This window comes from Erpetoichthys calabaricus, chromosome 3 (assembly GCF_900747795.2).
Source record: "Erpetoichthys calabaricus chromosome 3, fErpCal1.3, whole genome shotgun sequence".
Classification (NCBI taxonomy): Eukaryota; Metazoa; Chordata; class Cladistia; order Polypteriformes; family Polypteridae; genus Erpetoichthys; species Erpetoichthys calabaricus.
The window spans coordinates 71,682,433-71,697,071 of record NC_041396.2 but is presented as its reverse complement, the minus strand read 5'-3'; the positions used below and the strand labels follow the sequence as shown (position 1 = coordinate 71,697,071).

The following is a 14,639-nucleotide window of genomic DNA, read 5'->3' as shown; positions in this document are numbered from 1 at the left end:
AGTGTGCCTAATAATGTCCTGGCACCACAGCCAGTTTTGGTTCTTGACTTTGTCCTGCTGCTGCAAGGATGGTCTCTGCAATTTGGAGCAGAAAAAGTAGGCTCATAAAATGGATTCATGACATGGATGAAAGGCCCTTGCTGAAACTTTGCCTATAAAGAAAACATTTGTACATAGTTAAGCAGACGTTTAGTACTGTAACTTTAACAACTAATTAGTTCAAAAAGACGAGCTTGTCTTTATGTTTGACATTCCAAGGGCGATATGATTGTGAAATGCTATAGGAAACATGCAGCAACTATTGTAGTCCTGTGTGATGTCAATGCATACAGCCTTCTGTTTTAATTAAAAGAATGCTTTGTAACTTTTTGTAAAACTAGTTGTAATACATTTATGTTAAAATAAATGGTATGTAATGAAATCAATGACTCTACAAATTTATTGTGACACTCAGTGTGTTGAATTATTAATTAATTAATTACATTTGTATAGTGCTTTTCTAACCTACTCAAAGCACTATATTAGCTTGACAGAACCTAGCAATGTGTGTGGAACATATTCATCAAAAACTTTTGTTTTATTCGTCAAGCAGCAATATTAAATTTTTAAAATGTATTTATTTATTTAATTATTTATTTTTGTTCTTTGCTATTCTGCAGATACAACCAGTCGTCCACAGCAGAATCATTGTTTCTGCAAGATGGAAAAAAGTTCTTCATGAATCTTGCACTATAAAGTGAGTACTACTTGTTTATTTTCATTTTTCTTCACCTATAAAGTGTCAGCATGTTTGTGACCCATAGCAGGCACTTCTCGAATGAAGGTATTACACCATGTGTGATGTTCTTATCTCCAAAAATTCTGAAACTTTTTTATTTGTCCAATTCAGTTTGTTTACATGTAATCAAAGGCTTGAAATCCCCTACATAATGAAAAACTGCATTTCAGGACAGTCGATAGTTTAGAATACTTCCTCGTAACAGAGTGTTACGGTCTCTCACAGATAATAATAATAATAATAATAATAAATTTTATTTATATTGCACTTTATATTTTAGCAATCCCAAAGTGCTACAGAGTAAAAATAGAATAATAAAATAAAAAAAAATAAAAATTAAAAAAAAACCAGAAGAGTCTATAAAATACTTTAACAAAATGACTTTCTAAAAAGAGGTTTCGCTTAAAGGCCTCAGTCGACTGTGGGGCTCTCAGGTAATCAGGGAGGGCATTCCACAGCCTCGGCGCCACCGATGAAAACGCCCTGTCACCCATGCTGCTGAGCTTAGTTCTGGGGACTTGAAGAGTGTTAGTGTGTACAGAGCGGAGGGAACGTAAGGAGTTATGAGGGGTAAGGAGTTCCTGTAGATAAAGAGGGGCATGTCCATAAATGCACTGGTGGGTAAGAAGGGAGACCTTATACTCTATTCTGAATGAAACAGGGAGCCAGTGAAGGGTTTTCAGGATTGGGGTGATGTGATCATACTTTCGCACCCTCATCAGGATCCTGGCAGCGCTGTTCTGAATATACTGGAGTCTCTGGATACTCTTGCCAGGAATCCCAATGAGGAGTGCATTACAGTAATCCAGCCTGGAAGAGACAAAGGCATGGACGAGTTTCTCTGCCTCTGCCAGGGTGAGTAATGGGCGGAGTTTGGCGATGTTCTTGAGATGGAAAAAAGATGACTTACAGAGATATTTGATGTGGGTGTCAAAAGTAAGTTGGGAGTCCATACTAACACCCAAATTAGTAACAGATGTGGAAAGAGGAATATTTTGGCCAGAGAAAGTAATACTGGTGATGGTAGAAGAGCGAAGATGATGTGATGTACCAACTAAGATGGCTTCTGTTTTGGATCTGTTCAACTGAAGAAAATTGAGCCTCATCCATGCCTCTATCTCCTCCAGGCAGGTAGACAATGTAGATGTTGGCAGAGGAGCAGTAGAGGAGGTGGGAGTAGTCCTGAGGTAAAGCTGAGTGTCATCGGCATAGCAATGGAACGATAAACCATGTCTGCCAATGACAGTTCCAAGGGGGAGCATGTAGATAGTAAAAAGGATAGGGCCCAGCACAGAGCCCTGTGGAACACCACAGGTGACGTTGTGGGTGTAGGACTTTGCGCTGCCAAGGGGGCGACATGCTCAGTTCTGCCAGTCAGGTATGATGTAAACCAATTTAGATCCATCCTTGGCGATGAATACAGGAATACTCACATTTTGTGTTCTCCAAATCTTCATTTACGTTTCTGTGCGGTTATGTCTGACCTTATTATGATGAGATGCCTCTCCAACACAACTGATGTTGGTCCTGGGTTGTTGTTATCCACCATGTATATGTAGTATATATATATAAAATCCAACATCTGTCTGTCTGTCTATATGTCTGTCCACTTTTCACGAGAGAACTACTTAACGGATTTAAATCAGGTTTTTTTCTATAATTTGCTTGAACATTCCGGTGATTTTGCGACTTCTCTCATTGTGCTAAGTATCATAGTTCACTAATGGTACCGATTTATTTGCACAAATCTGAGAGAGACGCAATGGACCGAGGGGAAGGGGGCAGGGCCTTCCTCACTCACACTCCAGCCTCAGGGCATACCTTACCTCCGCTTAGATAGCGAACAAGGGAATTACTTAACAGATTTAAATTGTTTTTTTTTCAATAACTTGCTTGAACATTCCGGTTGATTTTGTGACTTGTCTCATCACACTAAGAATCAGTGGCAGTGTTCCTCCTGTTCCTTCTCGCATATAAGAGTAGATACTGGTCCTGCTGCTGGGTTGATGCCCTTCTATGGCCTTGTCCAGCTTTTCTCCTTGCTCTTGAGACTGTGCTGGGAGACACAGTTAACCTTCTTGCAAGGGCCTATGTGGATGTGTGTCCTGAATGGGCTAGACTACTTGCGCAACCTGAATCTGCTGCAGGTTTCACCTCATTGCTACCTGTGCTGACAAGGACAATAACAAAATGCAAAACTAGAGAAGAATCAGACAGGAAAGATAAAGAGAGAGCAATTTTCTGTGGCCTCCTCCCTTTTTGAGGGTTGTCTTGCTGTTGCCTCTCCAGTGCACCTGTTGTCACTTTCATTTGCACCAAAGCAAGAGGAGTTGATTCACAATCACTTATGCATCCTATCTGGACAGATCAATATCCTTGAAGCTTAAATGACTTGGTGTTAGACTGTGATGATTAAGGATTCCCTTAACTTTTTGAGCAGTACAGTGATCCCTCGCTATATTGCGCTTCGCCTTTCGCGGCTTCACTCCATCGCGGATTTTATATGTAAGCATATTTAAATATATATCGCGGATTTTTCGCTGCTTCGCGGGTTTCTGCGGACAATGGGTCTTTTAATTTCTGGTACATGCTTCCTCAGTTGGTTTGCCCAGTTGATTTCATACAAGGGACGCTATTGGCAGATGGCTGAGAAGCTACCCAACTTACTTTCTTTCTCTCTCTCTCTTGCGCTGACGTAGGGGGGTGTGAGCAGGGGGGCTGTTCGCACACCTAGACGATAGGGATGTTGCTACCTTCTGTGTGCAGCTGCTTCCTGAAGGACATGCTGCACGGTGCTTCGCCTACTTAAAAGCTCAAAGGGCACGTATTGATTTTTGACTTTGTTTTTCTCTGTCTCTCTCTCTCTCTCTCCCTGCTCCTGACGGAGGGGGTATGAGCTGCCACCTTCAACAGTTTTGTACCGTCGGTGCTTCGCATACTTAAAAGCCAAACAGCCCTATTGATTTTTTTTTTGACTGCTTGCTTTGTTCTCTCTCTCTCTCCTGACGCACACTCCTTTGAAAAGGAAGGAATAGGAAGATATGTTTGCATTCTTTTAATTGTGAGACAGAACTGTCATCTCTGTCTTGTCATGGAGCACAGTTTAAACTTTTGAAAAAGAGACAAATGTTTGTTTGCAGCGTTTGAATAACGTTCCTGTCTCTCTACAACCTCCTGTGTTTCTGCGCAAATCTGTGACCCAAGCATGACAATATAAAAATAACCATATAAACATATGGTTTATACTTCGCGGATTTTCTTATTTCGCGGGTGGCTCTGGAACGCAACCCCCGCGATGGAGGAGGGATTACTGTATACACATATATATTTTACTACATACAACATTTTAGCTTTAAAATATTGTAAGATATTGACTTTAAGTATTGAAGCCTGCATATTTATTTTATAATACTTTAGTAAACTTTAAAATTAACTATTATATGAAAGTGCTTTGGCAACCATAAAACTTTTTTTCCTCAGGTGTTGGCTAAAATAGACACACAAAGCGGGAAATAAAATAAGACATACTAATATTTAAATGCCCACTATCAGCCCTGCAGAGGATTATGATTGTTTAGCCAGAGTTGACCCAAAGTATGTTTGCTCATTTTCTTTGGTCTGTTACTAATCTTCCTGTCATTCTAAAGACTGCTTACTCTCCCCACCCAGCTCACACTGCTCCCATTGCTAACACAGCTCTGATATTGTTTTGTCCCTGCCTTTCCCTACTGATGCTGTTATAGTACTTAGCCCTTATACACCCACTGTACTAACTGTACTGTGTGAAGATTTAAACAAAATAAACAAAAACATCATGATTGGTTAGTGTGCAACCTGGCAACTCTGTTGGTAAAGAAAAAGGTAAAAATCGGTACCCGAGGAAAACAATGTAGTGAAGGTTGGGACAATATTTGGGTCTCATGGCTGGTAGCTTTTTTCAGGTAAGTGCTGTGTAATTTCGATTAGGGACCAGATGACGTGGGGTGGAGGTAGGGGTTGACATCTTCAGGTATTTCTTGACTGGTTGGACTCTTCTAGACAGAGTAACTTCCAAGTACTTCCACTGTGTGTTGTAGAAGTCTGAACGCAGGAAGACACAAACTATGCTTCCTTATGTTACAGAATTGCTTTGTAGAATGACTTTTAACAGTATGTTGTTGAAACATGCTTTTTAAAATAAATTTTGAATGAATAATTCACTTTTAACTTTTACTTATACCAAATTTTGTGTATTAAAAAAATAAGCTTGTGTAGTTTTATTTGCTAATATTGATCTTATAAATCTCAGAAAACCTTAACGGTATGACATTGCAAGTATGACATATTTTACTATCTGTGTTGTGTAGACCAGAGGTGCACCTGTCGCCCCAACCCAAACACAAACATGCAACAACACCAGTTCAGTCCAACACAAAGCCTTTTATTCAGGGAAAGGCAACCTGACCCATACCAGCAGTCACAAGCACAGTAAAATTCCATCCCTTTCCTCCAGAGCCTTACCTTCTCAACAGGCAAGTTTCATAAGCACTGTCCTCCGACTCTGGGTTCCCTCTGTGAGACAGCTGGCTTCTTTATAAGCCACACCCGGGAGCGATCCAGGTGGTTCGTTAGGGAGATCTGGAATTGCTCCCAGGTGTGTCTGAAGCCCAAAGTAGGTTTTTGCAGCTCCCACATTTCCTACAGTTCCCCCTTGGGGCATCCACAAAACCCAACAGGGCTGTGCCAGCAAATAGCAATTTCCATACAGCCCTGTGGGAATCCGAGGCGCAATTGCAACCCAGAGGGGCTGCCAAGTAACAGTTCAGGGGAGATAGAGTCCTTTGGAAGTCCTTTCCCCCTATCCTTCCATTTCAGATGCATCTCCACCAGGTAATGGTGCTGGCTGCAATCCGTCACAGTAGCTGGTCATTAACTAAATCTATCAATTGTAAGGAAAGCGTTGATCAGTTTTTTCTCCTCTACTTTTCTAGTACATTCATCCAAGTAGTTATTGCTGTTTTCTTTTTACCTATCTTTTTGAAATGACTTTACCCTGAAAACTGTAACTATTACTCAGTCCTCACTATCTTAAATATTGTCTCTTTTAGTGTTTTTAAAAATGGGGATGTCTCGGTACCACCCATTCGAATACTAATACCGAAATACACTTTGAGAAGTTGGGACAGAGTGCTGGCTCTAATAACGGAGAAGATCCGTCTGCGTACTGGAGCAGTACACAGGTAAGAAGAGGGGCTCAGTGATATTTTGAAAACCTTCACAAAGATTGTTATGTGTAGCATGTGATGTGTTAGGTTTCAGTTTCCAAATTGGTGGTTTAAAGTTTTTCCAGAGACATTTGAATCCCTTCAATATACCATACTTCTATCTATCCACTTGCCTGAAAATCGTAAGTAGGAATATTGCTCCCTTCTATGTTTCTTTTTTTAATTAAATGAAACTTACTATAATTGAATAGGTTTGAATAAATGACACGAGTTCAATTCCCCGCTGGGGATAAAGTGTTACTTCTTTTTTTTCTTTTTAACCTCAAACGGACATAAAATTTGTAAATTGGTATGCACTGTCAGTTAATGAGATCGTTATATTTTCATGTGGGATGCTCCTTTTAAAATATTTTTTTAACAATTGAGACTGCAATTAACCTCCGTTTGGGGAATTGAACTCATGTTTGTGAGGCAGAGAAAAGCTACTCGCTCTGAGAGGCAAATCTTAGTGCGCTACGCCACGGAAGCTGTTGTATGGCATGTGAAGCTTTTGTGGAAGTGTTTATTCGATCTTAGGAACTCGGGCTTTACACATTCTATAGTTTATGCCTACATTTTGTAACATTTATTACTAAAATATGAAAAAGTTTCTGTTTTAACAATGTGTTTACACAGATTACTGTAGAAACGGTACACACATGGAATGCGTGCGTTCCAAATAACGATCTATTATTTCAAGTCTAAAACTCCAGTTCACTCCCAGACAATCAATCAAGGCATGAGCTGGGAAAAGTGCGTTCACGTTCTAAGTCGGAGGGGGGATGGAATAGCCGGCTGCTGGCAGCTTGTCTTTTATCAGCACATTTAGAGGACAAAAGAAGCTGGCGGAGAGGTGTGAACGGATTTAAGAAGCAATTTAAGGTGGGCCGGATCTTCGAGTTTTTTCGTAGACTCTGGTAATTCTAGTGTTAAAAACTATTTTAAATGCTGTTAATCAGGGTCAATATATGTGAACAAAGTGACTGGTAATGAGCAGCACTTGTGTTTAAGAATGCATTATTTTAAACTGTTGTTAAGAACTTGGACGAAGGGCACACCATCCTACCAAGCTCCTGCTAGTCATGTTGCAAGGCCTAGGAATATGTCATGAGGCCTCCTGTCTCGGACTCAATTCCACTGGTGCCAGTTCTCATCAAAGGGATAACAGATTTCCAATCAATAGCAAAGTGTAGCATTTTAAAACTGGCAAATCTGCCTGGTTGCCAGTACAAAAAGAAGAGACTGTTAAAACACAAAATGTCCTTTTCAAAAGACATTGTCTCAGGCAGTAGCATTAAGAGTGCTTCTCATCCTTCTGATTTCAGTAGCTTCAGGAGAATACAGGTTTTGATTTATAAAAATACCTCTTCAGTACAATGACAGAGCACAGTCTTATTGGACTAGGTACAAATTCCATACAGCATGAAGTGGCACAGAAAATTGAAACAGAATATGCAGTTAAGACCTTTGCAGTCACGGGTGACCATGAAGGTCTGGCGTGCACAGATCTGAAAAGTCAGCAGAATTGATATAATATACTCATTTATGTAATAATGCTTTTTTAGTTGTTTAAGGACACTGCCAGTTTGGTTTGCATGGAAATGTTTTTCCCTGTAGACTTTCACAATTGTGTTTTGCCCAGAGCAGCAGAATGAAGTGTGCTGGTCCTGTTGTTAATTCATAATGAGCTAACTAAGCGATTACTATTTTTATACCATTTTATACACAATTTTATAGCATTCCAGAGACAAAAATTAGGGCAAGGTGGTCATAATTATACAATATGTTCTTCTGTATCTCACTGAAATAAGCGAATAAGCATTTTAATTATTTTTGGAAGAATGGTGGTGACTTAGTGATCATTTTTTGAGGCCAAATTGAACACATAAAGAAAAAGAATAACAAGTAACAATTTCTTCTACAGACTCTGCACATTACATGGCGAATCACTGCTTGGCTCAAGTGAACTGGAAAACAACAGCTATTACGTTGCAGTAGGAGCTGAGCGTTTTAAACACCTGCCATATTTCCAATGGATTCCATCTAAAGGGTATATGAGGGTCACAGGCCCCAGGTAAACAAACATTTTGAACTTGATTATAAGTAGTACATTTACATTGTTTAATTAACATACATGGATAACAGGCACCTGAGCTGATATTCACCAAGCAAGAGCTGGAATAAAAGATATTAAATATTTGTCTACCCCTCAAAGTGCATATACTGTGATTAGTCACAGCAGTTGTAACATTGCGTTGAATTAACCCTGGGCAGTGCATTGGTACATTACATTGCTTTGCCATCTGAAAGAGCTTTAACCTTGGTTTGATTCATATCTTGGGTTCCTTTTCTTTAAAGTCTGCATATTTTTTTCTGTCTGAACATTAATTTTTCTATTTCAGATTCCTTCCATAGTGCAAATACAGCTGATTGGTAACACTAAATTGGCTGGCTTGATATGTGATTGTAGGCATTGTGGGAGTAACCCCTGTTATACACTGCCATTCCATCCAGGGTTGGTTATTGCTTTACATTCATTGTTGTAGGAATACATTTTGTCACCCCTGTATCCGGGATTATTAATGTAGATTTTTCTAAAGATCATAGACCACACAGCAGAGTCAAAAACAGAAAGAGTGTATTTGAATGGTGAATCAGATATTGCATGATTCCTTTTAATTTCTTTAAAAAACACTTAAAATGCCTTGGCTAACTCTATGTAAGACTCACTTAATTTTCCTTTGATACAAACTCTGCAGATGTGCTTAAATTAATACATTACTTAAATACTTTCAGTAATTACTGAAGACTTCAGTCTTAAACAAGAAGATGACTTCTGACACCTCATCATTTGACATATGCGCACCAACATGCTACAACAGAGCTGCACTTTTGTACCTTAAGCGTGATGTTAAATAATAAATTTAATAATGAATACAATGATACAGAAGAAATAAACTGTAGCTGCATACGCCTGGTTTCCAAAACGTACTCAGCTTTTGCTTTCTAATAGGGATCAGGCAATGAATGTGACTTCTCGACACATGTGTAAATAATTCCACAGTTCAAGTGTCTTCGTTTTAAAAGTTTTAGTGAAAGATCAAAGCAAAACAGTTTACAAAGAAATAAAGAGAAAAATTGATAATGCAAAAGAAAAGTTTTTATATGTTTCTATTCAAGTCTTGCATATCTTATGGCTGAATTATCTTATACGTTCTCTATATAACGTAGTCATATGTTCATACGTCAAATTTGCAGATATGATAAATGAATGGTCAGAAAACAGTATTCCATTGTTACCCCAGTGAAAATAAGGCAAATTAAATAATTAGGCTTCTAGCTAACTAATGGCTGACTAAAATCCTATTACTGGAGTTCAGAATAAGCTGAGCACTAAGTTCCATTACAAGTTAGCTTTATGGGTTAAATAGATTCCTCCTTTATCTATGTATTTAAGTGAAGCTCACATGTGAAACAAATTAAGCAATTATTCATGCATTTTAACACTAACATTAAAAGATTGGTTCTTACGTAAACAATAGAAATATTCACTTTTGAAGAAGCAAAACAATTTAATTCACAGTGTGTTGCCAACATTATGTAGAAAAGTTTGGTAAATCTGAAATGTTTTTGGGATACTTAACTTTCTTCTCAAATATTCAAGTTAGATTGTCTGGTGACAGACTTGGTATTCTGTATATGAGTGTAGATATGAGCCTTATGATGATCTTCCTGTTTAGAGTTCTTTTCGGCTACTAGAATAAAGAAGCTCAAAAAACTGATAAGATATTTCTGAATATTCTGCAGACAATGAATGAATGTATTGTAACCAATCTTCAGTTTCCATTTTATAAATAAGACGATGAGACTATTGCATCTTTGTTAATATTCCTTTATTGATCTTAAAATTTCCAGCTGTGCGTGTTTGCTTCTTTGCACATGAAAATATAAAATTGCTTTGAAGCTTCTATGTAGCAATACTTGATTTAGAGCATTTACAGAGAACTGAAAATTGGTGGTGTATGCTAAATGGGTTTTATGGAATATTCCAAACATTTCTGAAGTAAAGAAATGGGGATTCTTTTACAGTTACTAAAATTTTCATTATCTAATTTGTTAAGTTCAGTACAAATAAAACAGTAGGAAAATGGATTGAAAAGCTGATAAACTCTTGAGCATTTACACAGGCACATTTAAGCTAAAGGGTTTTCTATTTCATTGTTTGCTGTCTTGTGGTAAATAGAAACTCTAGCTTCATTTCCATTTTTATAGCTTTAGTGTTTGTATAGGTAAATGCATATTCAAGCTTCCATTCTTTTTTATTTGTTCAGTAATTGGAGTCCCTAACCTTCTGTGTGCAAGTAAAGCAAAAAGCATGAAAGCATAACTGATTGAAAAAAGGAAAACACATCCCTGTTATGCCGTTATTCATTAAGACTATGTTTTTGTTTCTCAACTACCAATGACTTGTACACTCCTAATAACATGGTATTTATGCAGCAATTCTAAGATATCATTTGAATTTATTCAGACTTTTACCCCTCATTTGTTATTTGCCATTACATCTAAAATGCTTCCGGGGATACATTCTGAAGGGATTTCAAAGTAATGTTGCAAGGGTACTGTACTGCATGTCTAGTAGCATTTTACGACGAAAGCAGTTCTACTTATTGACTTTATCTATTTCTAACACAAGACTAATTTTTTTGTAGGACTCTGCTTTGGGTGTTTGTGCTTAACTTTATTTTCCAATGTCTGCTATATTGAAAGATAAAATTTTGATATAATGTGCTTATAGAAAGTATTGACTCCCTCGAAGGTTTTCACAGTTTATTATTAGACAATAGTGAATAACAGTGGGTTTTATTTGGCTTTTTTGACATTTGCAAACAGAAAAAGACTCTTTAATGTCAAGATGAAAACAAATCACTGCAAAGTGGTCTAAATTAATTACAAATATAAAGTGAAAAATAATTCTGTCACACAAGTCTTTATCCCCTTCAAGTCGGTATTTGGTAGATGTACCCTAGGCAGCCATTCCAGCATTGAGTCTATGTGCACAGGTCTCTGTCAGACTTGCACATATGGACACTGCAATTTTTCGCCATTCTTCTTTACAAAACTGATTAAGCTCAGTCAGATTACATGAAGATCGTGAATGAACAGCCTTTTTCAAGTCCAGCCACAGATTCTTAATTGCATCGACTTGGCCAATCGAAAATGTCAACATTTTTGTTTTTTAAGCCATTTGTAAGTAGGTTTTTCTTTATGCTTGGGGTCATTGTCTTGCTGGAAAACAAATCTTCTTCCAAGGTACAGGTTTCTTGCAGATAAATCAGGTTTTCCTCCCACATGTCCCTATATTTTGCAGCATTAACTTTACCTTCTACCCTCATAAGCCTTCTAGGGCCTGCTGTAGAAAATGTTTAATTGTAATTAATAATAATTCTTTATATAGCACTTCTCTTACTACTCAAAGCACTCTCCATGCAGGGAGAACCCGGGAAGCAAACCCAGGTCTCCTAACTGCGAGGCAGCAGCACTACCACTGCGCCATCATGATTGTGTGATTTGATAATGTGCAGTAAGCCAAGCATGGTGTTTGATCTGAATGCCATAAGCTCAATTTTGATCTCATCAGACTATAGATCCTTCTTCTAGCTGACTTCAAAGTCTCCCTTGTGCCTCCAGACAAACTCCAGCTGAGATATGATGTGCTTTATCTTAACCAGTGGATTCTCTTTGCCGCTGTCTTTGCAGCTGGTGAAACACCCAGGCAACAGTTGTATGCACAGTCTCTTCTATCTTATCCAGTGTAGCTTGTAAGTCCATCAGAGTTCTCATAGGTCTCTTGGTGGTCTGCCTCACTAGTCTTCTTGCCGCTCAGTTTTTTGTCGATGGCCTGCTCTAAGCAGATTTACAGCTGTGCCATATTCTTTCCATTTCTTAATGATTGATTTAACTGGACTCCAAGGGACATTCGTTGACTTGAATGTTTTCTTGTCTCCATCCCCAACTTGTGCTTAGACATCACTTTTTCATGGAGTTGCTTTGATTGTTCTTTTTGTCTTCATTGTCTAAGTTTGCCAACCATCCTGACTCACCACAAGTTGGACCTTCTAGATAAAGGTTCATTTATGCTACAATCAGTTCAAACCCAAGAACTGTGATCTCAATTTAAATAATTTTATGACTTCTAAAACCAACTGATTGCACCAGTGGAGATTTAAATGTGTTGTGTTAAAGGGGGTGAATATTTATGTAATCAATTATCTTGTGTTTTATATTTGTAATTAATTTAGTTCACATTGCAGAGATGTATTTTCCCTTTGACATTAAGGAATCTTTTTTTTTTGTTATCAGTGTAAATAAAGCCAAATTACAGCCATTGCAATTCAATGATGTATAACAATAAAACATGAACATTTGAAGGGGTAAACACTTTTTACTCTGCATGAAGGTACCTGCAGTGGACTGGGTTCTGATCCATTACTAGTCCTTGAATTGACTGATGATAGTAGATGAGCAAAAATAAGAATAAGGATGAACCTTTTGATTTGTCAGGGAAACAAATTTACTTCCTGATACAAATTAAAGTCTGTTTCTCAAAAAGAGTTTCAGGCTCCCAGTGAACCTATTTTAGTATAAATAAGTCAGAAAATAAATCCATGCATTGATGTTAATTCTTGTATTTTATAAAAACATATGCCATTGAAAACATGGTCTTGATTTTGTTAACACATTAAACCATAACACATATTAATAACACAGACCTAAAAACTGGATATAAAGTTTTAAGTTTAAGAAGCTGAATTGTTCTTCATAGAAAATTGAATTTCTTCAAAAATATGAATAATTTATGAAGCCTGTTTTCTGAAATAAAGATACTTTTGTGCTTTAGGTTCCACTCAGAAATATTACCTACAATCAATAAAGGCAAAAGAACAAAAACTATGGTATGTTTTATTTTTTTTTTTGGATTAAGTCTATTGTTGTACTGGGATCTTGTTGCCTGTTCAAGGGATCTTCAGGGAAATGTCCCAAAAGGAGGTTTATACTCTAAAAAATGGTAAAAAAGGAAAGGACTAGAGAAACAGAAATCAAAAACTTGCCTTTTGTATTGTTTCAAATAAGATCAATGAGATATCCCCATGGATACTGAAATGTACATAGTCCTTGGGTTGATGATCACTGTTAATTGCTAGGTCACTGGGTAATCTAGACAGGCCTTTTTCTGGTAGAAGTTGGCATTGGTTCTTGGTATATGGACTGCAGGTTTACTCTACGAACAGAATCAGAGTTATTTCTTTTTAACTCCATGACAGATGGTCTACATTGGCTTCCTGGGCACTCTGAATCTCCTGTCTGGAGGGCATATAGTTCTAGATCGTGCCAATAAATGACAATATGCTGTGATTTAAAATGTTACAGGTGTAAATTGCACTTTCCATGGGCTTAACAAATATTCAATGTGTTAGGACTTCCTAGAGAAGGAGGGAGTGGTGGTCGAAGGAGTACCACTTACTGATCTTGCTGAAAGACTTCAGCACTCATCCAGTGCTGGCAGAGAGAGGCATGTGGAGAGGCATGACGAGGATGAACTTTGCCTAATCTGCACAATTGTTACTGGATTTCACTTAATCAGAAATTGTATTTGCTTAAAAGCTTAAATAATAGAAAAACAGGAATTTTGTGTGAATAGAATACTAAACAAAGTGATATATATTGTGAGGGATGCCCAAAGGATGGAAGGATCGGGGTAGGCACATACTTTTGGACACTGCCTCCCCCAAAACGCCATATGTCAGCTCCCCTGGAGTGTAGCGGTGCCCCAGATACCCGCAGGGCATCCTGGGGCTTGGAGTTCGGTTATTCAGCCCTGTTGGGTACCATGGGTATTGCCAGGAAGAGCTATAAAAGGACTATAGGAGCCATGCCTCATCCATAGCCTGGAAGTACTCACAAGTCACAAGGACGGAAGCTCCGAAGTACTTCCGGGCTGAAGAAAAAAACAGTTCTTCATCTGACCTGGAAGTGCTGGCAAATCATGTCGGAGGAAAAACAGAAGCACTTCCAGGTTGGGCACTATATAAAGGACTGCTGAAGACCCAGCAAGTGAGCCAGAGTCGGGAGGTAGTAGACAACGCTTGCTGGGAGGTGTGGAGGAGATAGAAAGAGAGAGAATCGTCATGTTTATTGTATATATTTGCCTGTTTATTGTGGCTGTGGTGGTTTGGGCACTATTTTCAAGACAATAAAGTATTCAAATACTTCTTGGTGCTTTTAACCTGTGTCCAGTGTGTCTATCTGTTGGGGTTAAAGGGGCAACAGCAACCCCTAGCATTCACCCCTGGCTCACAGGGGTTAGTTGACATTGCGGAAAGTAAGGCTATTTTCAGTTTCAGTGAAAGAGTCAGAGTCCTGGCCCGACTCATTTGCACATTCGCTCCCAATTTCGTTCTTGGCTGGAGATGATGCAGCAGTGTTATGTCCCAGGAGCTCTGTGCTTTCACTTTCCTGTTCCAGGTCAGTCTATGCCAGGCCGTACCTTGAGCTTGAACTTGAGGCCTGTTTATGCTTGGTTGAGGCTTTAGCTGTGTTTTCTGTTTCTTTCTGAG

At 38.4% G+C, this 14,639-nt stretch overlaps 1 protein-coding gene across 1 annotated transcript in view; it reads left to right on the top strand.

Moving 5' to 3' along the window:
- Window positions 1-14,639, top strand: part of LOC114649660 (doublecortin domain-containing protein 2) — a 54,718-nt gene that overhangs the window by 26,747 nt on the left and 13,332 nt on the right. Inside the window, exons 3-6 of the mRNA XM_028799119.2 lie at window positions 660-736; window positions 5,866-5,997; window positions 7,946-8,095; window positions 12,923-12,977. Of these exons, the coding sequence (XP_028654952.1) occupies window positions 660-736; window positions 5,866-5,997; window positions 7,946-8,095; window positions 12,923-12,977 (414 nt within the window). The remainder of the gene's footprint in view (window positions 1-659; window positions 737-5,865; window positions 5,998-7,945; window positions 8,096-12,922; window positions 12,978-14,639) is intronic.